The 27,650-nt window shown below is 53.0% G+C and overlaps 1 protein-coding gene across 1 annotated transcript in view; it reads left to right on the top strand.

Annotated features, from left to right (window-relative positions):
* VWA5B1 (von Willebrand factor A domain containing 5B1) overlaps positions 1-27,439 on the top strand; it is a 57,644-nt gene extending 30,205 nt beyond the window's left edge. Inside the window, 11 exon segments of the mRNA XM_029913568.1 lie at positions 1,837-2,022; positions 3,378-3,573; positions 4,857-5,050; positions 9,297-9,519; positions 12,617-12,934; positions 16,762-16,899; positions 18,423-18,557; positions 23,667-23,741; positions 24,426-24,495; positions 26,061-26,184; positions 26,672-27,439. Coding sequence (XP_029769428.1) covers positions 1,837-2,022; positions 3,378-3,573; positions 4,857-5,050; positions 9,297-9,519; positions 12,617-12,934; positions 16,762-16,899; positions 18,423-18,557; positions 23,667-23,741; positions 24,426-24,495; positions 26,061-26,184; positions 26,672-27,439 — 2,427 coding nt within the window.
* Positions 27,440-27,650: the final 211 nt, after the last annotated feature.

Raw genomic sequence — 27,650 nt, 5'->3', positions numbered from 1 at the left:
CATGCTGAAGCCCATGCCGCTGCAGCTTTAATCTAGAGCTAACTAGATTAAACTAGCTCAGGTCTGTCTAGACGAGCTGCCGTCACGTGCCATGATTGCAGTGTAGACATACCCTAAACCTTTTGCATTTCCCCACCTGGCCCCTCTGGGATAGAACGCTCAGCTCTCCCCAGCAACAGTCATTGGGTTCATATGATTTACTGACGTCAGTGGGAGACCGAGATTCACCCTTCTTTGTGCATTAACTTGACAGGCTCCCATTGGTTCAGTCCAGCCTAGCACCAAGGTCGGAAATGCCAGCTGTAATGACTGTTTCACGGAAAGGGCCCGATCCTGTTCCCCCTATAGCCCATGAAGCACTTTCAGAGACAGAGAAGCACAAGCATCCGTGTTATAAATTAAGCCCCAAGACAGGAAAGGGTGTTTTTACAGGGCTGTTAATACAGGCCTCACTTGTTATACAGATGGTCTTCAGCCATCTGAGGCATCAATTAATGGCCCCATCAAGCACATCCTGGTGTGTCTTACAGATCCTGTATTGTGGACATTGAACCATGTAGAAAGTTTAAAATGCCCTGTATATAAATCTCTTTTTAACTTCTCTCTGCACTCTGGAAAACAGTTCCTAGTGGGAAAGCAGTGACGAATGGAGAACTTTCCAATAGATTTGCCTGTAATATATACATGGATATTGGCCTAGATCTCCAGCTAGTGTAACCTCCATAGAGGTCAGTGGGGCTACGTTGATTTACATAGAGTGTAATTGACCCCAGCTGGCCCAGTGCTGAGCTACCAGTAGCCTCTTTGTGTGCTTGTGAGAATGGCTCTCTGTCCTTGGAAAGACGTGAAGACACGTTGATTCCGAGTGCCGAGATCTCTCAGCGCCTGCACTGGAGGCTTGTTTGGAAAGCCCCAGGGAGTTCTCTAGAGAAAGACAAGCGTGTCTCGTGGCTGGGGAGATTGGGAAGGGATGGCACAGAGTTCGAGCGCACTCCACACTGTGTGTGAGTGATCAATGCCTATGCAGAGCAGGGACCTGCCTGCCATCCAAGGTACCAGAGTGTTATCCTGCAGCAAAGGCATCTGCTGAAATTCCCACTGAGGGTTTTCTGAAATGCACCCATGATTGGTTTCGTTGCCCCTGGTGTAGGGGGCTAGGCAGGGCAAAAAGGAAATTGGCTGGAGTGCAGAGGGCTGGTGGTAGATGGCACGATTTGGAGCAGCCTCAGGGGTGCTCTAAGTTGCTTTCTTGGCCCAGACTGGTGTCTGGCAGCTGAAGGATCAGGTAGCATAAACCACCTGCACGCTCTGCCGAGGGGGTTGGAATACTGGAGACAGGTGGCATGTAGCAGGTGAGTTCCCAGGGATCACAGGGCCCTATCACTCCACTCTGGTGTCTCTCACCCTCATGGAGCAGGAGGGAATTTCAGCCAAAATCAGTTTGTCCAATTGGCCAGATGTGTAAAGGGTGGATTTTTTCCACTTTCCCCTGAAGCATCATGTGTATGATGCAGGCAGGAGACAAGAGCAGCTGTGCCATCGGCCTCTCCCTATGCGCTCAGCCTGTTCTGTCAGCTAGACTCAAGACATCACATTGTGATGGGCTCTGGAGAGGACAATCGGCGACTCTGAAATCCAGGTGGGCAGGTCTGTTTATCTTCACTGTGCAACCCCCCAGCATGTTCACACACTGACACACTCACCCACAGGTGCATGCCGACACGCTCAGGCATCCATGCACGCCCGTGCTCACAACACGTGCCTGCACACTCGTTCACAAACACCCTCCCCTCTGCCGTTTGACAGTCCACATGGGTTTGTGCTCTGTCCTGCCAGATGATCAAGTCTCTGAAGAAAGCTATGTCACCCGTCCTGAGCGATGTAACTGTGGAGTGGGTCTTTCCTGAAACCACTGAGGTCTTGATCTCCCCAGTCAGTGCCAGCTGTCTCTTCCCTGGCGACCGGCTGGTTGGGTACGGCATTGTCTGTGACACGTCCCTGTACATCTCTAACCCCAGAGCTGTAAGTAACCTCTGCCACATTCCCGAGCCCCCACAGGAATGTATGTTTGTTTGTGCATTCAAATGTGTTTGGGTGTGCATGTGCATGGTGTGTGTGAATACATGTGTATGTGGGAGTGTGCCTGGGGTGTGGGTGTGTGCATTGTGTGTGAGTGTATGCAGGTGTGGTGAGGGAGCCAGTCACACACTCTCTCACTCCTCCCCGGTGTGGAGACTTGTATCTCAGATATGAGTCATGAAGTGAATGTGGCTGTAAGGGAACCGTGGCTGAGAGCTCGATCAGCAGGAGTTCCTAGCTTGGTAGCCACATACTGTTGCAGGGCTGCTCTCCCAAGGCCACGGTGGTCCTGACTTGAATCTTTCTTGGGCTATTATGCTCGTCACATGCACAGAAAACTCTGCCACCAGACAGGGTGTCTTGCTGAGTGGTTTGCCCCACTTCCATTCACGGGTCAGCTGTGCACCACTGAGGTGCCAGAGGGAGGTGGGGCGGTTGTTTGATCCCACTGTGCTTTGTTCTCTTCCTCTCCTTCCCAAACCAAACACAAGCCAACAGAAGAGCCAACAGTCTTGAAAAGCACCAGCTGTAATCGCCTGAGGCATAAGGATGTGAAGGGATGAGGCAGGAGTGTTGTAAGCAAGACACAAGAAGGAATTCTTCCGCTCTACTCTGCGCTGATTAGGCCTCAGCTGGAGTATTGTATCCAGTTCTGGGCGCCACATTTCAGGAAAGATGTGGACAAATTGGAGCAAGTCCAGAGAAGAGCAACAAAAATGATTAAAGGTCTAGAAAACATGATCTCTGAGGGAAGATTGAAAAAAAAATGGGTTTGTTTAGTCTGGAGAAGAGAAGACTGGAAGGGGACATGATAACAGTTTTCAAGTACATAAAAGGTTGTTACAAGGAGGAGGAGGAAGAATTGTTCTTCTTAACCTCAGAGGATAGGACAAGAAGCAATGGGCTTAAATTGCAACTGTCAGGGTGGTTAAGCACTGGGGAGATTATGGAATCTCCGTCATTGGCAATTTTTAAGAGCAGGTTGGACAAACACCTGTCAGGGATGTTCTAGATAATTAGTCCTGCCACGAGTGCTTGGGAGTGGACTAGATGACCTCTCGAGGTCCCTTCCAGTTCTATGGTTCTTCAGTCAGGGAGAAGGGGTTTGGGCCAATTGGATAAAGGGAGAAGGGGCACTAGACATGGGGTAACCAGGCACTTGATCAAGAGGTGTGGGGATGATGTACGAATTGCTAAGACTGCCAATTCCATGCACATCCTGAGCCCTTTCCAGACCCAGCAGGCCAGAGTGGATGCAGCATTCCAGCCCAATTCTTCTCTTTCCCTTTCTTCCCCAGGACAAGAGGCGGCGCTACAGCATGATGCATTCCCAGGAGTCAGGCAGTTCCGTTTTCTTTCACTCCCAGGAAGAGGGAGCTGGCTCAGACAGCTGGAGCTATCCCAAGGACTCTGAGGGGGGGCTCCCTTCAGAGCGGACCCCTGATCTCTTGGTGGTTGGTGGAGAACTGAGGAGAGAATCTGACCCAGACACTGGTCAGTTTCTCCTTATTGTAAACCCAATAGCATCACCCACTCCTCTTCCTGATCATTGCCTTTAGCCACTGGTTTGTCGCTTTCAGATAACATCCCTTCAGCTGTATCTCTGAGAAGTGACAGGGGTCTCTGGAGAAGTGGCAACAAATCACACAAAGCTCAGAGACTCCATTTGGCTTGACTGCTTCATCCAAACATGTCTGGGAAACGAACTGGGAACCCACTGAGAATAGCCATCCCCCGAGATTTGCAGCACATCCTGGGCTCTGGCCCTGGGATTATTATTGCAATGTTTACGCTCCCTCTCGTAGCCAAAACCGTCTGCACTAAAAGGTTTCCTGGCCTCTTGGTGACCCTCTGCAAGGTTTGGATCAGGCCAAATTCCAATTCCAGATGTAGGATCTTACTGAACCCCATCCCACTACTAGGCAGCCTGATGAGTGTATCCCTCTGGGGACATGCCAGGCCCTGTTGCTTCCACAAAGGGAGGGAGAGGGGTTAGATTAGGGGACTGGGAATCAGGACTCTTTGGTTCTCTATTCCTGGATCTGCCACTGACTCGGCCTGCGACATTGTGCAAGTCACTTTGCCTTTCCCTGCCTCCCGTTCCCCATCAGCAGAATGGGGCGAATGATGTTTACCTACCTACCAGCATGGGAGAGGACAGAGGTGTGCAACTCTTTGGCTAGACATTCCTCAGACTTTCAAAACAGTCCCTTAACCAGGACCAAAGTCACACTCAGTGAGGAGAAAGGAGTCTGGGGCAGACGTAAAACCAAGGTCCTGACCTCATGGGCATTAACAAGTCCCTGGCACTTTTCTCAAGGCTAAGGGTATTAATCCCGTTGGCCCAGTCAAATTCCAACAGTGTCACGACTCTGTTCCATCCCAGGAAGGGCTGCATGTCAGTCCTGGGTGCAGGGATCCCTGATTCGAATAGGGATCCTTCAGGACGAAAACCGCTCTATGAACGTAAGTCCATGTACTATATTCCAAAGCTTGGCCCCTTCATGCCTGGGCCACCCCGCGTATGAGCAGTGTGGAGGGTTCTTTTCCCTGGGGGCTCACAAGCGCGAGTCTCTCTGTTGTCCTTCCCCCTACCTGGTTTATCTCTCCCGTCCAAGGCTCATCTTCCCAGCAGAGTCAGGGCGATTCTCTGTGGAGTTGGGGAGAGTGATTGGGCGGGAAGGGGTCTCCCACTCTCTGCCGCCCGAGACAAGGGATGTTAAAGACCTGACTGGCATTGGCTGGTCCCGCTGCTGATCAGCTCTTCCTTCGAACAGGGCTGGACCCTAAATCCTCCTCCAGGCGAAGGGTGTACAGCACCAATCAGATTGCCAGCCACGAGCCTTTCAAGAGGGTCCCCACAGCCAGCGATCCGAGCGCCGCCCTGGGCAAGAATCCCCTTCGCAAAGCCCACATACAGGATCTGTGCCAGCTCAGCCCGGAGCCAGAGACATGGCGAGCGGATTTCCAGGTAAGGGCCGGTGCTGGGCCTGGACGGTGGGATACACCAGCAGGGGCCTCACCAGGGTAACCTCGCACTGCTGCCCCTCTTACGCCAGCGCAGCCTGGGCCCTGCTTCCTAGCTCGGAGGGGCTCTTGCAGGAGCACATGGCAGTGTCACTGCCCCGAGGTCCTGTTACACGGCGTAGCTCCTGCCCGATGTGCCATTTTCTTGCACTGGAGCCTGGAGATCCAGGAGTTACATGTGACTCCCCAGCCCCAGTCTCCAGCACAGAAGCTGCGGGGTAAGAGCCTTTCCTACCCTTCTCACCCGCCCTGTACCCTCAGTTCCCCTGGACACTCTGGCCTCCCTGTACTGTGGCCACATAGGGCCAGGCTTTCAAATGCACTCAGCTCGGCTGGGAACCAGTAGCCCGATTTTTGAATGATCTCAGCGTGGTGAGTGGAAGGAGCAGAGCTCTCCTGAAAATTTGGCCCCAGGTGCTGAGCAACGAAACATCTGGCCCTGGGCTCTTCTGAAAATCTGGCCCCCAGTGGAGGATTCCAGCTTCCAGACCCCACTGGCTGCTTTGCAGGGTGCTCTCCTGCCTTTCCAATGCTGCGGCTTCGCCGTCTCCTCCTCCCTCTCATCTCCTGCATGTCACCACCCCAGAACTGCAGCTTCCAGTATTGCTCCCAGGCCCCAGTGCAACCTCTAAAGTGTAGGATGCTCTTCAGTGTGCCTCGTCCAATGCCTCCTCTCCCAAGGCCCTGTCGCCAAACCAACCGCTATAGTCACACAATGCTCTCCTGCCCACCTGAAAAACACACTCAGGTGACTACGCCCGTAGAATCAGGTGTCGGGGCAGCCTTGCAGCGGCAGGCAAAGCGCCCAGGTTCTAGGGGCTCAGATCTGGGGCGTGCTTGTGCGCGCGTGCACATTTTGTGCTGCAACGTGGTGCCAAGAAGAAAACTTTGCTGCCAGAAATAAAGCCCAGCAGGTCCAGATTTCCAGCGGGGGGCTCACAACAGGTCCACCACTTCTTTTCGTAGCCTGGGCTCCTGCGTTTTGTCGGCATCTCTACTGTCTCCTTCATCAGCGCGTCTGAGCTCTGTTTTGTTCTTTGTTTGATCCTAGTTATACCTTTTAATTCTTCTTGGGTTCATATTTCACTAGAGTTTGGCCAAACGATCGAAACCCTTCGGAGCTGTAGCAGTGCCTGCGTGCCTCACAGCAGAACACAAAGTTAATCTTGATGCAAATCCCCTGTTAATACAACGCCGGGTCCACGGCGATGAAAGGAGCTGGAGAGGAAAAGTCTGCCCCATTTAAATGGCTTTAATTCACAGCTCTTTCTTTTCACCTGGACACAACAGGCGACATTATCCCCAGAATGAGTTTGCATCAATGTCCCTGTCATTCTGCTCACTCCCACACCTTAACAAACGTGGGTCCAATTCATTCCCTGGTGTATTCCCTCTCTGTACTCCATTGAGCCAGAGAGATTCAGATGTGCCTGAACTCCATCCATTGCAGCTGAGGCAAGGGACAGAGGTGGCTTTGTCACGTTTTTGCTCCCCCACCATCCCAGAGACAGCTGGAAGCTAATTCAGCCCCTGGTGCAAGCTAGAGCACCCTCCAAGCTGCTCTATCTTGTGCCAGCTGGAACAACTTCCTAGTGCTTGTGGGCCCCTAGGGCCACCCATGCTCCAGGGATAGTGACTTTTTACAAGAGAAGGCCAGGCATATGCTGGGAATGCTGAGAGGGAAGGGTCCGAGGTTCAGCCCACAAGAAGGCTGATCGCTTCCCTTCTGAGGTCATGATAAACTGAAATGACAAGGTGAGGTTAGCTGAAAGGGTGATTTCCATGGTGAATCAGAGGCATTCAGTTCCCTTTGAACCTGATATCAGCATGACGATTTTCAGGCAAAGGGCTGGAATGGCTCGCGCCGGTGTTTGACATGCCTGAGATGGTCTCCTTCGAAATCAGTGTCTGCAACAAGCCTGGGCAGACCAGAGCAAGAACAGCTGCTGCTGCATCCCTGTTCCCATGACAACCCTGAACAGGGTATCTGAGGTCTTCAATCTGTATCTTCTCTGCCACAGGTTACAGAGATTGGCAGGGAGGGGAGGGGGGCCGAGGGAAGGAAAAACGGGGCGATGGAGAGACAGTAAGAGAGTGGAGGGAACAGATGAGTAGAACACGGGAGAGGAATTATTCTCTCAGCCTCAGGGGTAGAGGGAGACTGGGACATGGAACATCACTAAATCCAGGCGTTTCTAAGGGATGGTTAATTACAGACATGCCAGGGTGGATGCTTCATTCCTTCTGTGCTGTAGGGCTGGCGAGGTATTTGTGTCTGCACCGTTAGGGTCGGCCAGGCCCCAGTCTCTGTGCATTGTGGGGGATGATGGTGTTTAGAAGACCACAAGGAGAAATCGGCCCTTGTCAGAACGCAGCCAGGGGTTAGACATGTGTGTTCTGCTTGGTTTTAATTGCTGCCTTGTTCTTCGCCATCTCTCACACTGTGGGTGTGGGGGGGCAGCTTGACATTTTCAGAGATGTGAACGCAGAGTTCTTCTCCCCTCCCCCCCATGCCCACACCACAACTGGAAAGGAAAGGTCAGCGCATCAGGATGGATGATTTAAACTCCCAGACGCTTCCCTGATCTCCAAGGAGAAAGGCTCAGGAGGGGAAAGAGCGAGTGGAAACGTGCCGGCAGTAGCTTCCAGAGAGAGACTTTCCACTGAGCTCACAGCAGATGCCTCCTTGCTTAGGTTCTACCACCTTAGGGGCATTTTCAGGGATCAGGAGAAGCCAAACTCAGCTGAGAACAAGGGGGAGGGAATGTCCCTTCGTCACAGGTCTCCCTACATGGGGCTGGCACGGCTTAGACAAGTCAGTAAGCCCTCCTCCAGGGGGGCTGGGGCAGTACTAGAGGGATGTTGATGGGAAAGAAGCAAGTAGTGGGCAGGGACTCAAGAGGCCCAGTGCAGGGGGAAAGGGAATTCCCTCCGCCCCAGACAGAGCGGGCTCTGGACAATCGAGGAGCCGTGGGGAGCTGGAAATGGGTTTGGTGATCTCCACCCAATCCACAGGAGACGGGCCCATCATCCAAAATCCACCGTCCAAACTGCTTTGCCCTCACTCCCCTCCATTCCTGTGGGCAGTTGTAGAAGAGAGGCCAAGGGTTGAATGGGTTATGGAAACTGAACGCCCCACCCAACCCCTCGAGAGGGCCCCACCAGGTCAGGGCAGAGGTATTTGCACCGGAGGCCAGGGCAAAGCTTGCCACTGCCGTGCTGAGCTCGGTCTGTGAGGAATCAGAGGATATCGGCCTTCAGGGCATCTTTCTGCAACACTAGGAGTTCTGTCTCTCTTGCTCCCAGGAACGGAGTGTCCATACAGAGACCAGCCTTAGAGATGCTGGACAAAGGTATGAATGCTGTCGCCTAAGGCCTGCTCTGCACTAGAAAATTAAGTCGGCTTACCTATGTTGCTCTGAGGCGTGAAAAATCCCCCTCCCACAGAGGGGCATAGTTAAGCCGACTTAGCCCCCAGTGTAGACAGCGCTAGGTTGACCTAGCTACTGCCTCTCGGGGAGGTGGAGCACCTAGTAGAGTCTACACTGAAGCGCTGCAGACAAGCCTTCAGGCTTAGCAGAGTCGCTGACACAGGGATCTGTTTCTCTCCCTTTCTGCCCACCCCCAAGGGACTATTTTAAGGAGGAGGAACGCCGCTCAGTTTTCCCTTCGTAACTAAGTAGCTGGGCCCCGGCCTGCCTATTTCGTCCTTTTCTTAGTTGCCATGTGAAGTAATTAAAAGAGCCAGATTGAGGAAATTCACATTTATCCTCCCACTGGTCAGGGGAAGGCGCTCCCTCGATGACTCGTTCCAGCCCCCAAGGGAATGCACCCAGGGCACGCACTGAGAAATAAATCCCAGCTGGTTATCAGGGGACCTTTGCGGGGTGGTGGTGGTGAAACGCTTGTGTTCAGTAAACAGATGCCGTTTCACATGTCAGCGTTTTGCATGTCTGACGAGCCAATAAGAGAGCTGGGTCAAGAAGGGAATGGGTCAAACACAGGTGGGTAGGTGGTAGGATCTCGCCTTCCTATCGATCCATCCGTTCCCTACACAAACCTCTTCTTTCCAGTGGTCTATCGTCATACGCCCCCCCTGCTAACAGTTGCTGTGCCCGTGTCTTTCCTAACAAGACCCCCACCCATTGTCCATGCCCGTCTATCCCACTCTGACCTTTCCTTGTTCACAGCCTTTCACCGCCAGCCCCTACGTTGCCACCACACGGATACGAGGCACCGGCGCCAGGAGGCCCTCTCTGCTGCACCAGAGCTGCCTGTCGTTTTGTCAGGACGCGGACACTCCCCAGCCACAGGGTGGTCTCCAGCACATGGCTCCAGGCAGGTGCCTGGGTCAGCCGGAGACCAGCTCTGTCCTGAGATCCTCCTCGGGCAGCCGGAGCCCTGGGGATCAGGGTAAGTGACATCCAGCAGGTTGCTATGAAGAGGGTCCACCTCTGGAGCACAGCTGGCCTAGCACTCTAACCAGTCTGTCTGTGCACCTCCCACCATAGCACCTAGGCAAATTAGGAAACGTTGATCAAATCGTAAAGAGGCCAGTGTCAAAACTGCTCCCCCAACACGCCCCCTCCTGGCTGAGTATGGAATTGAACCACTTCTTGCTTCAGTTCCCCCTCTCCTCTTATCTCCTAGAACTGGAAGGGACCTTGAAAGGTCATCGAGTCCAGCCCCCTGCCTTCACTATCAGGACCAAGTACGGATTTTGCCCCAGATCCTTAAGTGGCCCCCTCAAGGATTGAACTCACAACCCTGGGTTTAGCAGGCCAATGCTCAAGCCTATTCCAGCCGGAAGAGGGTCCTAATCTTCAGCCTGACCACTTTACAGAGTCTAGTCCCTTATTATCCTTTACTAAAGTCCTGCAGAAATGTAAACAAAACAAACCTTCAGCCCGGCTGGCCTCACAAGTACGTCTCATCCTCTACCATTTGCAACTATGCCTTGTCCAGGCTCCTGGGCATTCAACAACCTCACTGTCTGGGCTGGCAAACGCCTCTCCTCACTCAGGGCTTCAGGCAGGTTCCAGTTCCTTAAGACCCTGGTCTCCAGTCAGGCTTCCAGCTCACCCTCTGCTTCCTCAGGCTGCTTCAGAGAAAGGGAACACCCCCCTCTCCTTTCCTCTGGGTCGCCCCTCTCCAGCTGGGCACTCCCAGGCCCCAGCGCTTCATGAGGAAAAACAAAACCCCAGCCAAAAACAACCCCAGCTCCCCTCCGGCTGGGCTTTAGCCCTAATCAGGCCTGGCGCCGCCTCCTGGTGCCCCCAGCCTGGTTAATTGGCTTCTCAAGCCCATATTAACCCTTTCACAGCATGTGTGGGGTAAACCAAACTTTGTTTCACTCGCTGGACCAGCTCCACAGCTGTAATAAATCAGCCTAATTCCATTGACCACTGATGGAGCCATGCCAATGTACCCCAGCCGGCCCACCAGTCCCTTTGTAACCCTGCTCTTGGGAGCCCGAGAAAGGAGATGACAGAGTAGGAGGCCGCCCGTGGCGTGGCCATTATATCAGGTGTGTCGTAGACTCCCAGGGCAGTGCGTTTGTTGGCAGTGATCTCCAGGGTAGGGTTGCCAACCCTCCAGGCTTGTCCTGGGGAGGCTCCAGGAATTAGAGTAATCTTTAATTAAAGATCATGTTGTGCGATGAAACCTCCAGGAATATGTCCAACCAAAATTGGCAACCCTAACATCAGGGAGGTGGATGAAAGGTGCGTCACTGTTCCCATTAAAGGTGGGTGAAGCCTTTTACATTTGTTCTCCCGGAATAGCAGCTTATTTTAAAGCACCCGATGAGCGTCAATCACCTTTGGCAATGTTCTGGCCCCCTTCTGCATCACCAAGTATCCCAGCATGCATTGCAAAGCGGCTAATGCTTTCCTGTGTTCCCCCACGAATGGCCAGGCCTACAACCGCACATGGCCTGATGCAGCCCCGTGGTGCTGTACGCGGCAGCCCTCCGCTGCTCTCCTCTTTTGCAGTCTGCAAAGAGGACCGGTTGCTTGTATGAAGATGGAACATTGCATGCTGGGATATGTCGTTTCCAGGAGAGACATCCCCCTCCTTCATGTTGTTAATTATTAATTATTATTATGATTTTGCACTTAGGGTTGCCAACTTTCTAACCGCACAAACTGAACACCCTTGCCCCGCCCCTTCTCTGAGGCCCCACCCCTGCTCACTACATTCCCCCTCCCTCGCTCTCCCCCACCCCCTTTTACTGGGTTGGGGCAGGGGGTTGGGGTGCGGGAGGGGGTGAGAGCTGTGATTGGGGGTGCAGGCTCTGGGGTGGGGCCAGAAATGTGGGGTTCGGGATGCGGGAGGGGGCTCCGGGCTGGTGCAGGGAGTTGGGGTGTAGGAGGGGGTGAGGGCTCCGGCTGGGGGTGCGGGCTCTGGGATGGGACTGGGGATGAGGGGTTTGGAGTGCAAGAGGGGGGCTCCAGACTGGGGGGGTGGGGCCGAGGGATTCAGAGTGCGGGAGGGGGCTGCGGGTTGAGGCAGGGGGTTGGGGTGCGGGAGGGGGTAAGAGTTGTAATTGGGGGTGCAGGCTCTGGGGTGGGGCTGGGGATGAGTGGTTTGGGGTACAGGAGGGGGCTCCAGGTTTGGGGGGGCTCAGGGCTGGGGCAGGGGGTTGGGGCTCAGGGTCAGGGTGCAGGCTTACCTCAGGCGGCTCCCGGTCAGCAGGGCTAAAGCAGGCTCCCTGCCTGTCCTGGCATCGCGCTGCGCCGTGGAAGCGGCCAGCAGCAAGTCCGGCTCCTAGGTGGGGCGGCCAGGAGGCTCTGCGCGCTGCTTTCGCCCGCAGGCACCGCCCCCCCCAGCTCCCATTGGCCTGGGTTCCTGGCCAATGGAAGTGCAGAGCTGGTGCTCGGGGCGGGGGCAGCGTGCGGATCCCCCCGCCCCCTCCTGCCTAGGAGCTGGACCTGCTGGCTGCTTCCTGGGCATAGCGCAGTGCCAGGACAGGTAGGAACTAGCCTGCCTTCGCCCTGTAGCACCACCAACTGGACTTTTAACGGCCCGGTCGGCGGTGCTGACCGTAGCCACCAGAGTCCGTTTTCGACTGGGCGTGCCGGTCGAAAACCAGACACCTGGCAACCCTATTTGCACTGCTATTGTGTCTTTCATCCAAGGATCACAAAGTGCTTTACAAACACGAATGAAGACTCATAAAGACCGGGGAAATTGGTATAATCCCCATTTAACACAGGGGGAAACTGATGCACCAAGGAGTTAAGTCACTTGCCCAAGGTCACACCGGGAGTCATTTGCTGTCAGATACAGAACACAGGAACCCACTGACATCAGTGGGTGTAACTGGGAGCAGAATTTGACCCCAAGTGTCCTTGCAGGCAATCCTGGGTTCTAACTCCTACTCTGGCATGTTGTCAAAGTGGCCCTCATTTGGGAAGCTCCTTGGCACACCAGTGACAGCAGAGGATGGGAGACAGCCTTGCCCTTCACTGTGATGCTAATTCATTTTGTGCCTGTTGCTTGCCTGCAGAATCTGCCCAGCACCCTTCCTTTGCCTTTGAAACAGAGACTTCGTCAGACTGGGATCCCCAAGATCTTGATCTCAGTTCCGCCAGGGGGTACCCACGCTCCCCCAGGGCCATCTGCAAGGCGGTGGTGAAGGGGTTAAGGGGTAATGAGCCTGTCCAGTGGGAAATCACCTTTGACATCCGGCCCCTGTTCCAAGACAGAGAGAGCCGTGAGAACGACGAAGGGGATCTGTGGAACGAGACCTTCCACCACTTGGCGGCCAAGTCCATCATCCGGGATTTCGAGCTGCTGGCCGAGAAGGAATGTGAAATCGAACACGGTAATGCCGGCGTCCTTGCCAGCCAGCCTCAGTGAGAATGGAGGGCCAGATTCCCAGAGCTGGTGTAAACCATTGCCGCTGCAGTAGCCTCAATTATCCCACGTCAATTTACGGCAGCTGGGGATCTGGCCCTCACTGTTATCACATGTTAACGCAAGGTCACATGGTGGAGATGCACCGTGGCCACGTGTTGATGCTCCATGTGATGATCTGAGGAGAGTCCCCCAAGGCTGGCCTCATGCCCTCTCCGCTTTTCTCCAGCTCACCTAATTGCTCATTAAATATCCCTACTGCATGTTAGCACTCTCCTTCTCCTCTCCCTCTCACCTTCTCCCACACTCCCCTGCTTCCCACAGAGGGCTGCTAGTTATATTTTTAGAGGGTTAGTCACGTTGAGTCGTGAGCCCAAATCAAACGCTTTTAGGCCTTTTGAGAACCATAACACAACACCTGCTGTTCAGCCCCCTCCGCCATGGAGTTGCAATTCTCAGGGCCTGGCTTTGAATGGAACATCAAATGGTTCCGTTCAAAGAAGTATCCAGAAGTTGAGACTCTACCAGGAAATCTAACCCCGATTATCACTCCTAGTGGAGCTGTTTGGACACGTCTCTGAACAAGTCTGTGAATTAGCCAAACCTCCTGGGCTGGGGATCTCTTGATCACAAGTCCCCTTGTGATATTTCTGCTATTTCCCAGTTCTGGCACAGAAGTGCAGAGGCCTCTGACATGAAAATAAGTGGGCTGGGAAAGGAAACCTGAGCTGGGAAAGGAAACCGACAGATTTGAGCCTGTTTGGCTGTGGTTTGAGTTTGGGGTGTCGCTTCAGTGACTGGGGAGGGTTATTTTTTCTTTGCCCATCCAACGGTGGGAGTCAGAGAGCCAAATTCTGCTCCGGTTCAAACCCATTGAACTCCTGGGACATGCATGAACGGTAACTCAGCACAGAATTGGTCTGAAAATACACTCTCCCAAAGACATATGAACCAAAAAGGCATCCACTGATTTCAATGGACTTACACCAGGGATGAATTTGGGCCTCGGGAGTTAATAAGGAGGCGGCCTTTGGCACTGCAGAACAAGAACCAGTGAGATGGGAGAGAGGGCCGTGGGGACACAGGCACTGGAGCCAGCGTACAATTAGGGTGACCAGATGTCCCGATTTTATAGGGACAGTCCCGATTTTTGGGTCTTTTTCTTATATAGGCTCCTATTACCCCCCCACCCCCGTCCCAATTTTTCACATTTGCTGTCTGGTCACCCTACATACAATACTGAGTTCTGCCAGCTAGCAATGTCCTCTACTGCAGGCTGGTAGCATCTCTCCGTTCTTTATCTCTTTCTTGAAGTAGCCCAGGGATGAAATTGTCATGGAGAAGTAAAATCAAATGCACGCATTAAGAAACAAAGAGAGAATCCTGGAAAGGGACACACATGCTGACGAGGAAAGGAGAAGATGCTGTTATTTAGATGGGAGCTGGGTATGCATGGGCAGCGACTGAAGAGTTGACTCTCTGTGGGTGCGCTGGGTTGCGGCTGGGCGTGGCATAGCCGCTCTTCTCTCTCTAGCGCCCCCTCTTGTTGGTCACTCTGGTCCCATGATGCTCTGCCTCTTCTCGTGACTCCGTCCCCCAACCTGGTCACGCTTTAGTCCCATCTCTGCTGGGTATCAGAAAGTCCAACAACTAAAACTTCAGTGCGCTTACAAAAGGTTTTCTGCCTTCACTGGAGGCCCTGTGGTCCTCAAACCCATTTTTGTCTCAGGGCTCTCAAACCTCCTTATCCTGTATTGTCCAGGGCTGCACACCACCTTCCCAGTGATGGGTAGGGGAACCCAGGCCCCACCATTACACTTGTCTCCAGTCCAGGAGCCCTATAATCAGCTATCAAGAGCTGCTCTGTCAGACACCTTGCTGCTGCCTCCCTGGGCTTCTACCGACTGCAGCTGGTCAGCTGGTCTCTCCCACTGCCCCCCGAAGTTCACCCTGCTTTCAGGGCCAGGACTCGCATGGCTGTCTCCTGGAATCCCCCCAGAAAGCCCAAACCAAAAGTACAACTTAACCCAACTTCTGCTCTCCGTGGGCTTAACCTTCCACAGCTCCTCAGTTAAATGCCTCCCAGGGCTCCAGATCCTGCTCTGGTATCAGGACTCATCACCAAAGCTTGCTCCTACTCTCTCCTGGCCTCCTGCCAGACTTGTCTACTCACAAGAGGATCCCAGTGTCAACTCTTCCCCTGAGCGTCCTCCTTGACCTTCCCAACCTCTCCACTGTCTAGTCCAGTGATACTCATGCTGCTCTTCAATGTGTCTCCTACGGCTCTTTGCAGCACATGCTATTAAAACACCGGGCGCTTTTACTGTGTTATTAACCAATTAAGTTATCAACTTGCACTAAGTTATTAACTTATTTGCCTTGAGACTATTATATATGTATATAAAAAGCAAAATATTTCCCGTCATACTGTTTAAATCTGACTAGAATGTATTGTAAATGAAGCAATGAATCCACACGACTGGGGCTTTTTGGGGCTTATCGCTAATTCGATTCCTGAACTGCAGTGGTCTGAGTATCACTGCTCTAGTCCCAGAGAGGGATTGCAGAGTTCCTCCCTGCAGCCCCCTTCTAACATTATCTTCCCTTCTTTATAGTCACCACTCCAGCTGGGCTTTATCTTTAATTAAGCCTGGGCCATCCCTCCCCCCCACACTGTATCCAGGTAGCATATTAGCTCTCGGGTCCACATTAACCTTTTCATTGCTGGGTGGGGTACACACCCCATCAGAGGAGCACAACTGAAGCTGGGTTGGGCTGCTAATTGGAAGCATGTGAGGCGTGACACCTCTAGGCTTGGCCTGTTGACCCAAGCGGGGATGGTTTGTTTCACGGTGGCTTGGTTTGTTGGTGGGCTCAGAGGTGTTTTACAGCAATGCATTGCGGTGCATCACTTTCCAGTGGTGCGGTACGGATGGATTCGGAAACATTCAAGGGCTTTCGAAAGGCACTGATACCAACTGGTGCCAGATCCAGCAAGTGCTGACTGTGATCCCATCTGTGCTACAGTGACAAAGAAACATCGGGCAATTCAAAGGAGCTCAGTGACTCAGATCACTGGGATCCTTGAGTTAAGACCCTACTGCTCAATATTAAGGTACAGAAGAGCTGGCAGCTTGATTGAGTCTCCCTAAAGCTGACTCAGCACTCCCAGACAACCTGCCCTGCTTCTTGAATAAAAGCTGGGATGGGGTCTTTGAGGGCACACAGTGAGAACGGCTTTCTAGGACACTAAACCAGGGGAGGGAGGGAGAATGAGCAGCGTGGGGAATCTAATGGACGGCCCCTCGCACCAAAGCCATCTCTCTCCTTTCCCTAGGCCGTTCCCCTGTTCTCAGCTCTGTCCCACCTGGGAGGAAGCTCCAAACTGGCCAAGTGCCTGGTGTGCTTCTCCTTGGGTGGTAATATTGGGCTTGCTTTCTTTTTTGTGTGACTTCAGTGATCGGGGGCTGGACTGACAGCTCTGGAGGATGCAGTGTCTGGCCCTGGAGAATGGCACTATCTAGTCAGCCACCAAAAAGGACTATGGCTTGCAGCAGCCACAGAAATTTCCCCATGCTGCCCCATGCCACTGTGCCTTGATCCTGGCCCAGAGAGACCACAGCTCTGGGCAAAGGGATATGCCAGTCCCCATGGTCAGTTCAGTCCTGGGTCTCTTTGCTGAGAGTGCCAGTGAGGAGGTTGAGGAGTGTAGGTGGCTTTTGTGATCCAGGCCCCGGGAGAGGGATTGAGCCCACAAAACTCACGAATCGTATCCTGACGTCTCTCACCCAACAGGGTCTGGGAGGCGGTACCAAGTAAATGCTGTCCAAACCAGCCGAGCCTGCAATGTCATCAGCAAGTACACAGCCTTTGTCCCGGTGGACCTGAGCACCAGTGGCTACCTGCCAACCGTGGTCGAATATGCCAATGCAGGTAACAGGACACTCCAGCATAGCGTCGTTACTAGGCTGGGGCTGGCATGCCTCCCACACTCCCTGCTAATCTCCTGAGGTCCATTGCACAGGAGTGTGAGGGGCCCGCCTGGGGGTGTCACTGGGGAAACATGGTTCTGACAGCACCTCAGAGCTTGGGCAGGGAAAAAAAAACCAGGCCTGCCAATATAGGTAGTAATAACAAATCCATTCTCTTCTGTGAGGTTCAGGGCAGCTGGGCCCTGGATCTCCAGCTACTCCTTCAGTGCAGGTCTCCATGGTGTTCATGTGTCCATATATCCTGGCCTCAGAGGTTCTTAGTCTTGGGCTATGGTTGAGCTCTCCAGCATTGGAGCCCAAGGGTGTGTCTGCCCAACTTGGAGGCCAGGGGTTTTCCTCTCCCCCATGCAGTCCTGACTGACCACAGCCAGCTTGGGGCCTGGAGGTGAAGGGGTGTAAGGGGTCGGACTCACCCCTGCGGCGCCTCCTGCTGGTTACTCCGGGGAATCAGCTCAATCCAGCCCGGAGCGCCCTCTGCAGGCTGGTGATCCGCCTTGTCACTACAGGCCCCAGTGTCCCTCCCAGGACCCCGGTTCCCCTTGCTCTTGGTGCTGCCCCCTGGCAGTACCCACACACACTGGGTCTCCCCTCCCAGGGGAACCCCCACCTCGCCTCAGAATAAGGCTACTGCCAGTCACCATCTAGCCCCACTCCCTGGGGCAGACTGCAGTATCAGCCACTCATCACTGGCAAGGTTGGGTTTGGACCTGCTACATTGGCCTACCTCTGGGCTGCCCTCTGCAACCCCCAGTACCTTTGGCCCAATGCTAGGCCACAGCCTGGGGCTTTCCAGGGTGGAGCTCCCCAGCTCCTCTGCCTTTCCCCAGCCCTGCTCCACTCAGGTACCCTGTCTCAAGCTCCCTGCAGCCAGGCCCTTCTCTCTCTGAATGCAGAGAGAGACTGCTGAGCTCCTGGCTCCCAGCCTCTTTATACAGGCCAGCTGGGGCCTGATTGGGCCATGGCCCAGCTGCGGCTGTTTCCCCAATCAGCCCAAGTCTTTCCTTCCACAGCCCCAGCCCTTCTGCCAGGGCTGGCTTTAACCCTTCCCAGGCAGGAGCGGGTAACCACCCTGCTACAAGGGGTCTCTCAGCCTGGGCTGTTCTGAAGGCCCGCAGCCTACGACAAAGGGGTCATTGCAGCAGGAAAGGGGATGTGCTTGGTTGGCGAGCAGGAGTGTGACGAACGTACCTCTCGAGAGCCTGTGGCCAGTTAGGGGAGTGGTGGGCTCTCAGAGGGCTCCAGGCTCTTAGCATAGAGTGAGCGCCACAGAAGCGGCCTACTGATGAGGAAGGAGTCCTCAGGGCCAGACAAGAGTACAGTAGCCGGTCCCAGGGCGAAGGAGGGTGCCACTGCTAGGCTTGGATGCCGTGAAGTGACTGATTTCACCCAACTCACTTGATTGGCATTGTGTTTGTCTGTCCATTGGGAACGGTAATGCTGTGAATTCCCTTTGTTCACCCCAAGGGCCAGCGTCCAAACAAGGTGGCCAGCGGAGCTCAGGCTCAGGAAGCAGAAGGCACCGAGTCTTCTCCGTCGGACTCGGACGCACCCAGTCGACTTGCGGCCAGGATGGCGCAGACGATGGATTTTACGGCATGAGTAAGATTGCAGCCCTTCTGGGGCTCAGTCCTGTAATCAGTGATTCGAACCCGTGGGTATGATCTATGCACTGACACATGCTGTCAGCCCTCTCCATTTTTTGCCTCTGGTCAGTTTTCTTCGTCTGGCCTTTTCTTTAGATCTGCTGCCTGTCTCTTGAAGGGCAGTAACAGCAGAGTTTAACACCTGTAAGCAATGGCAGCATTTTCAGGATGAAATCCCGACCCTAGTGAAGCCAGTGGGAGTTTTGCCATTTACTGCAATCGGGCCAGGGTTTCACCTCAGGAATCTGTAATCTAAGCAGCCCCCAGCCAACAGCCCCAAACCTGGAGTTACAATGCCCTGGCCAGCTCCAGGGTAGATGAAAGCAGTCCATCTAGGCTATGCCCCATGTGACAAAATGGCCGATGTAGTATGGTGGGTCCTGCGCTTTTCTTGGTGTGGGGCTAAGATGCCACCCCTTGCCCCTGCTCTTGGGGCACCGAGGGCCCCACTAGTGGCCCGGGAAGGTGGTAAAGGAGAGAAGCGGGGGAGGGGTCTGGGTTTGCTCCTTACTCTGAGCCCCAGCCCCTCTCAACCCCTGCGGGTTCTTATCCTCTTCCCCCTTGGGTGGGGTAACTTCGGTCCTTAAACGCTGGGGGAGGGAGTCTCCCTCCCGTGCTGGGGCAGGGTCTCCCTTACTCCGGTTTTCTGATCTTCCAAGTCTCACAGCACACCTCCAAGCTCCAGTCCTCTCTCCTTCTCCCCTGACTGCCTGAAGCAGGGGGTTTTATTAGGTTGCTAACAGGGCCTTCATTGACTACAGGTGCTCCAACTAACCTGTAGCAACCCTCCCTAGTCTACAGGGAACCATGCCTTAATTAGCCTAGGGCTTATATACTTCCCCTCTCCCACTGCTCCCTGACCCTCCTGTATCACACCTGTATCTGCTATAGAATTGTCTCTGTCTTTCCTATGGCCAAGAGGACCGCTCTTTGGAAAGGAATATACTCAGCTACTGCCATATGAAAGGTCTGATGAGGAGCAGAGCATGTGATCTGGCCAGTTAACCATGTTTCTGGCTGGAATCCATCTCTTGAAACAGGGCATCTATTAAAGAACTTATTCTGAAACGCTCAGATCATGAGAAGTAACTCTTGCTGATGCTCTGAGGTTAACTGGCAGCACAAACACAGGGGACACGAGGGGCTGAGCCTGCTGTAATTAGAGACATGGGGACTTCAGACACTTGACTGTCTCTGTAAATCGCCTACTAATGAAGATAAGTTAGGTTGGACTTTGTCTCACGCAGTCACGACTGCTGCTGAATTAAAATGATCTTCTCCTTCAGGGATAAGGAAAGAGCTGGAATTCATGATTGTTTGGAAAGTAACTGTGCTGAAAAATGTTTTCTCTCTCCGAATATATCTAGAATCAGCTGAGCTAGGTCTCTGCAGAGGGCTTGTCTAGAGGGTCGCACAATAATGTTTTGAACTAGCTATACATCCAGATGTTATGTTGTAATGCAGGTGTTTCTATGATCAGCCCCGGAAGGGAAGAGTGGCCATTTGCCAGCTCCTCTTATATGTATTGAAACATAACAATAAATACAAACAGGCAGGCTGGATCCTTAGCTGCGGAAATAGGTTTAGCTTTATTGAAGTCAGTGGAGAAAACAGTTCAAGTTATTCGCATCAATTACACTCCACTGATTGACACGTATATACACAGGTATGTCGGATCTGCCAAGCTGGGACAGACCAATGGTCCATCTAATCCTATATCTTCTCTGTGGCCCTGGGCAATACCAGATGGTCCAGAGGAGGGTATAACCTCCTCACAATGCACCAAACTGTGCAATCCTCTACCACTGTGGAGGAGAAGGATTCTCCCTGACCCCTACTAATGATCTATTTATTCTTTGAACTGTGAGGATTGTCATCTCTAGTCATTTCTGCCCTAGCTAGAGGGACCCACAGATGCTATTCGGAATCGTACAATTAAACACCTAATCCTTGCTGAATGTTACTGCAGGATTTGCTTCCACAATTTCCTGTGGTAGTGAGTTCCACAGTCTGAGGTTGATGGTCTTTAAAATTGGGTTGTCACTTTTATAGATTCATAGATTCTAGGACTGGAAGGGACCTCGAGAGGTCATCGAGTCCAGTCCCCTGGCCGCATGGCAGGACCAAATACTGTCTAGACCATCCCTGATAGACATTTATCTAACCTACTCTTAAATATCTCCAGAGATGGAGATTCCACAACCTCCCTAGGCAATTTATTCCAGTGTTTAACCACCCTGACAGTTAGGAACTTTTTCCTAATGTCCAACCTAGACCTCCCTTGCTGCAGTTTAAGCCCATTGCTTCTTGTTCTATCCTTAGAGGCCAAGGTGAACAAGTTTTCTCCCTCCTCCTTATGACACCCTTTTAGATACCTGAAAACTTCTCCTAGCTCGCATCCCCACATCTTATCAATGAAAGACCCTTCCATAATGACTGTAGCGGAGTCCAGCTCATCCCCCTGCCCAGTGCCTTGATACTGGATGCCTCAGTATCCCAGTATGCCCACCGTCCAGAGTTGTACTTTGACGAGGTTTTGGCCCCTCCATAAAGGCTTCAGAAATTTGCCACACCAGCCCTTGTTTGCTCTTGGTTCAGCTCCATGCCTCCTGCACTCCCTAAAGATTAGACCTTGGCACCACTCATTGTTAGACTTGCTAAATAATCCAGTGGGCATGACAGCTTCTTTCCAAGCTACCCAGCTTCTCAGGGGTAATTTGACCTGAAAAGCTCAGTTATCAGCACTTGATCATTAGCACTGTCCCAGTGTGTATTCCAGGTTCCCTGGCAGCACGGGGGAGATACGGGTTGCATGGGGAGGATGAGCACAACGGCTTGGATCCTAAACATTTCTGAGACACTGAAAGTTTTCCCATCACTGAGAGCAAGAGAGAGAGAAAGAGAAATCTCTGGCTAAAAGAGAGAAAAACACCATTAAAGAAAATTAAAAAAGCCAACCAGGTGCAGCCAATAACATGTCTGATGATGCTGTAACTTGCTTCCCATTTTCTTTACGTGCTCAGATAAATCACATTTCTCAAAACCCACTGGGTTTATTTCAGAGTTTGAGGCTTATAAATTCTAGATTTTTTCCTGCAATGAATAAAATACAGACTGTCTTGGCATGCGCATTCCTGTAGCACCTTCCATTCCAGCATTCCTGAGCAGTTTCCAAACCTTAAACCGCACAGCATTCTGGAAAACGGGATTGTCCCCATTTTACAGAAGAGGAAACTGATTTTTATGACTTGCCCAAGGTCAAATAGTGACTCATTGGTAGAGATGGAAGTAGGAATGACTCCTGCTCTGCTCCAGATTCTAGGCCACACTCTCTTCCTGGATTAGAGTTAGGGTGACCAGATGTCCCGATTTTATAGGGACAGTCCCGATATTTGGGGCTTTTTCTTATATAGGCTTCTATTACCCCCACCCCCTGTCCCGATTTTTCACACTTGCTGTCTGGTCACCCTAATTAGAGTAGACTAGAATGAAGGTCATGAGAGCCTGATTGGTGGATTCAGATCTGCAGAGGGACACAGCAATGTCTGACCCTTTGGGAGCCTCCTTTTAAAAGGCTAAATAGCCTCAGGTGCTCACACCTTTCAGTTCAGTAGGACGGTACAGCCAGCTCCACCAAGACATGTTAGAATGCATCTTCTGGGGTTGGAATTTCCTCCCCTTCACCCTTCGAGCTCTGGTTGTCCTAAGCAGAGCTGAGGTCCACTGAAGGAGCCCATCAGGCGCCATGAAGAGAAAGTAGATGTGGTGGAGGTGCACATGGAACAAATAGTGATGACGATGCAGTGGTGATGGGTGAGCTGGATTTGGCGGGGGTTGATGGGTTGGGAAGCAGTGATCTCTGTTCAGGATTAGGGTTTGGTAAAGGCGGAAGAGGGGCCCGAGGATGCTGAATGTGGTTGTGATGGGGCGTCTGCCCCACACTGGTGGAGACAGGGTTAAAAGCAGCCCTGGGGAGGCTGCGCAGCAGGCAGCCAATCAGTGAGGGGCTGCAAGGAGCAGCCAATCAGGGCAGAGCAGGCCCATATATAAAGAGAGCTGCAAGGCAGAGGAGTCAGTTCCCCCTTGGGAGCCCTGGGAGAAGGGACTGGGTCCCTGAAGGGCTGAGGGAATTGCCAGCACTGGGACAAAGCAGTGTTGGGCTGGGTCAGGGGAGCAAGCGGGAGCTCCAGCCTGACTGGCTGAAAGACTGAAGCCCGGATACAGGGCAGAGGTGCTAGGGCTACGGGAAAGTGGCCCAGAGAAACGGACGGTGGGGACAGTGGAAACGGACAGAGCATAGCTGCCACCTACAGGGTCCCTGGGTCGGGACCCAGAGTAGCGGGTGGGCCCGGGTCTCTCCCCTGACTTGCCACTGAGGGGAGTGGCTAGTGAAGGGCTGCAGTTTGCCACAGAGGCGAGTGGCTGGACAGAGGACTGCTGCTCCCCCAGAAGTGTGGGGGGGGGAGAACAGAATGGGGCACGGCCGGAGGGCTCTGTCCTGAAGAGCATGCCGCAATTCTTGAGGTGACGTGGGTCCAGAGCAGAAGTGACGGCAGGCAAGACACCTCCAGAGGAGAGCGTCCTGCGAAAAGACTGCGCTAATTCCCAGAATGACCAGCAGGAGGCGCCACGGCGATGAGGCAGAACCATGACAGTGGTTAACAGAACTGTCACACTGTGTAATCCTGACATGGTGCTTTCCCTCTCAGTGTAGCCATGACGATGGTTTTGATTTGGAGACAGGTGTCCAAGGTAGCTACATCCTCAGCTAGTGTAAATCAGCAGAACTCCATTGAAACCAATGCAGCTACCCAGCGTACACCAGCGGACGGTCTGGCCAAGCCATGGTAACCAGGAGGAGGAGGGAGATGGTAGTCTGTTGTGGTGCCAAGGGTGACGAACAAGCTAGCAGACAGACAGGCAGTGCTGGCTGTTATGGAGGAGGATGGTCATGCTGAGGGCAAGGGGGCCAGGTTGTGACCCTCACTCTGAGGCCAGGGTGATGCTGACACATGGTAATGATGTGGAGAAGGGTGATGTGGCCATTGTGCTTCTGCTGTTGCAGATGCAGATGAGAACAGCCTGTCGCCCGGCAGTACACCTGCCTCTTCCGGCTGGGAGCGCTACAGTGTCCCGGAAGGTAAGAGCAAGACATGCACAGGATTTCTCAAGGTCGCCGTGGCACCACTTCATCCGACTGAGGTTTCAAGTTGAGTTGAAAATTTTTTAAACCTGCCAGGATCTAAGTTCAGGGTTCTGTGCTTCTCCTGCCACCGCTGGTCACAGCCAATGGCAGGGCAACATCTTTCTGCGCTGAGCCAGGGGTTGGTGAGAGAGCTCAGACTTCTGAAGTCAGGTGTCAGCAGCTCCGTGCCTGAGAAAATGATTTTCAGCTATTACATTTTAAATCTGGTGCCTGCCCATGACTTTGGCTGGTGATTTGGGCTCTTAACTGAATTATTTAGAACTACTTTGGCCAACATTTTTTAAACACCGGTGCCTAAAATTAGAGACCTAAATCCATATTTAGGCAGCTAAATCAGTGCTCTGATTTCTAGAGGTGCTAAGCACTCAGCATCTCCCAGATAGCCTTTCATATGAACATCTCAACATTTTTTGAGTGGTGGATAAGTATCATTATCTCCATTAGACACATGGGGAAACAGAGGCAGAGCGAGATGAAGTAACTTGTCCAAGGTCACAAAGCAATTTAGTATCAAAGCCAGGAATAGAACCCAGGAGCTCAGCCTCCAGCCAGCACTCCCTGATTAACGCTTCCTTAATGCCAGATGTTTCCTCACCTTGGCTCTGTATTTCTCCCCAGCTCCGCTGCAGAGTCCGTCTGCTTCCTCTGCTCACTCCCAGAAGTCCATTGATACCCTTTTTTCTGCCAGGTAAGGGGCAGCAGAGCATTCTCTGACTCAATGAGACCCCAGGATGGAGTATTCCACTGCTCCGTGTTTTCTCCTGGCTGTGGGTTTGACAAAAAGAACCCACATGAGGGAAAGCCTGTAGGCTGTTTGGGGGTGTGTCCACATCAGGCAGATGGGCAGCTGGTTACACTGTAGAAAGGGGGGTTGGTAAAGGGAATTTCACTGACCAAAATGCTCTGCAACTCACTCTTGCTTTGATACTGTGACACTCGTTGGCTGGTTTACTGGGCCAGGCAGACAGCTTGTGAGCCAGGCTTAGTGACAATCCGCCAACAAGGTGAGCCCGACGATTAGCAAACAGTCAACCAAACTGCCTCTCTTTTTATTCTTTATTTTAAATGTATCGTGCAAATTTGGTGCTTGTAAAAGGAAGGGAAGTACTGGGCCAGTGCTGCAGCCTGTTGAAATCAGTGGTGTAACTGCGAGGAGGATTTGGTTTGTGTAGGCTCTAGTCTAGACACAGGCATCACATGGCAGCAGCAAGACAAGCTTTATCAGATTGCCCCACCAGGGCTCCCTAACTCTGATTTGGAAGGGCCACCAGTGAGGGGAGTTGGCCTGGGTCTCTCTGCTGAGAGGGGTGAGTAGTGCGAAGTGTGGTGTGGACACCTGCCCACAGATCCCCAAATTCATGTGACGTTGACCAGTGACCAGACAAAAGATGGGAACATTTTGCAGTCGCTGTCTAGCTAGGCTGGATTTAAACCAGAGACTTAGTGGTGAAAGATTCTGTAGCCTACTACCATGTCCATGAGCCATCCAGGGAGGGAAGGGTGGGGATATCTCCATGTCATCTGGTATGGAGAAATTGTGCTTGTCTAGGCCTATTGAAATCCAAGGGGACAGAGGCTCCTAAGTCACTTAGGCATTTTTGACAAAAAAATCCTTCTAAATTTTTCCCTTTTCTAATGACGTTAAGAGATGAGGGATCAAGGCAAAATGCCCCCTCTCTTCCCCACCTACCTACAGACTTCTCACTCTCTCTTCTGGCTACCTCCCTGACTCCGGTCCTTGGAAACCCCTGCCGGAGTCACATGGCTCATCCAGAAAGTGACAAGAAAAGCATCAGGGTTCCCATGTTTTTGACAAGCTGAAGCATTAAGCTTCTGGGCCACTCAGAAATGATAGTCCTCAGAATGTCCCCTCCCAGTCTGATCTTTTGGAGAGTCTAACAGGAGATGTTCCTGGATGGAATTTGCCTTCCTATGGCCATATGCTAGCTTGAGGAGACTTATCTGTGCAGAGTGGGGAGAATTTCCCATACCAGAGGCAAGGCCGCGTGACAGTCTAGTGCAGAAGAGAAAGGGGAGAAGGGGTTGTGTCTCTTGTATGGGAAGCCAGTTGAATTGATGTCTCGCAGCCAGACCGAGCATATGTTTCTCTGACAGCTGCGCTACCACATGACTTAGTATAGGGCGCGGTGTGTCAGTCACTGGGAATGCTGAGAGGTGATTTGTTAGTGGGAGGCAATGGGTCTGAGAGGCAGGTATGTAAATGCCTCCTTTGTTATGTCTGTCCTGACGCAGATTGACCCTTCATAAAACGAGACTGCTGACTCGAGCAGCCAAAGGCTTCATGAGTAAATCCCCAAGTCGGGTGAATGAACCCAGCTCCGAGAGCAGCAATGAAAACATTGACTACCTACCCCTGGTAAGCAACCAAACCAGACCTCAGGCTCATGTCATTGGGATGATGGGAGGTGGTGGGGGCTCTTCTGGCATATCACCATGCACACACATAGCCACACCACACATACATGTGTGTTAGCTTGAGTTCTGATCAGCAGACACCCAATTCCCATCCCCAAATCTCCCAGTTGGGCTGGAAAATGTCCCAAAACTGGTAGGGGCAGAAGAGGCCAAAGCAGAGACCACTGCACTGGGGGAAAAGGGGTAAAATATGGCCCAGCTGGGGCCACCTCTCCCCCCAGCAACCTTTTGGACCCAAAACTGTGGAGGGGACCCCCCTACTTTGGGGGCATGAGGGCCCAGCTGGTGCCTCTCCTGTCAAGCGCCCATGGGGTGGATTCTTGGTGGGTAGGTTGCTCCAAAGCCCTGGCTATGCCCACAGAATGCGCTCTTCCCCAGGGCCTTACCTCAGCGCCTCCCTAAGGAAGTGTTGTTATCCCTCTCCACAGGTGTCTCTGCAGTTGGCCTGCGGTGCCTTCCTGCTGAACCCGGCGTTCTGCCACGCAATCAGCATTCCCATGGAGAAGCTGAAGTGGACGTCTCCGTTCACCTGCCACCGGATGGCTCTTAGCCCCTCCGCCAGCTCCCACAACACTAAGAAGTCAGGCCCGCCTCAGGAGCCCAAGAGCCCTGGATGCAGCCGGCAGCTGCTGGCACCGAACGACGTTCCCAGAGAGAGCTCCTCAGACAGCAACTTCACTCCTGGTGCAGCACTGAACGGCCATGGAGAGGCTACGGGAGACGCAGGCCGGCCTCGCCACTTCTCTGGCAGCGCAGTGGAAAGCCTCTCAAAGGCCCTGAAAGCTGAGAACGAACTCTCACCCCCTGCCATCACCATCCGCCGCTTCTCCTCCCCTGAGAGCACCCAGTCCCCTCGGGAGCCGCAGAGCGACAGCGGCAGAGGCTCGGAGTCGGACAGCTCCGAGCTGCAGTCCCTGCTCTTTGACATCGAGCTGCATCAATGGGCTGAGCCAGAGGGGATGCTCTGGGCCACAGCAGTCGCCCTGGCCTGGCTGGAGCACAGCTCAGCCTCCTACTTCATCGAGTGGGAACTGGTGGCCGGCAAGGCCAGCATGTGGCTGAGTGAGCAGGAGTTCCCGGAGGGCCGGAGCCTGGGGACCGTCAAGGCCGCAGCCCGGCAGCTGTTTGTTTTGCTCAGGCACTGGGACGAGAACCTCGAGTTCAACTTGTTGTGCTACAACCCCAACAACGTGTAGGAAGGGGGAGTGCGAAAGGGGGGAGTCAGGCAGTCAGCTGAGAAAGCCTCTGGGGTACAGGGACTGGTCCTTTAAGAAACATGGTCTAACAGCTGAGCTCCACCACTGCCGTGCCATGCCATGCACCTTTATTAGGACAAGCCTTTCTGCAGGCCAGAAAACAACCAAGGTCATTCAAACCCCAGCACTAAACAATTCTTCTTCTTGTTGT

The sequence above is a fragment of the Terrapene carolina genome, unplaced genomic scaffold (genome assembly GCF_002925995.2).
Source record: "Terrapene carolina triunguis isolate 2854851 unplaced genomic scaffold, T_m_triunguis-2.0 Scaffold714, whole genome shotgun sequence".
NCBI classification, from domain to species: domain Eukaryota; kingdom Metazoa; phylum Chordata; order Testudines; family Emydidae; genus Terrapene; species Terrapene triunguis.
Note: the sequence above shows the minus strand (reverse complement) of the source record. Positions and strands in the feature narration are given on the sequence as shown.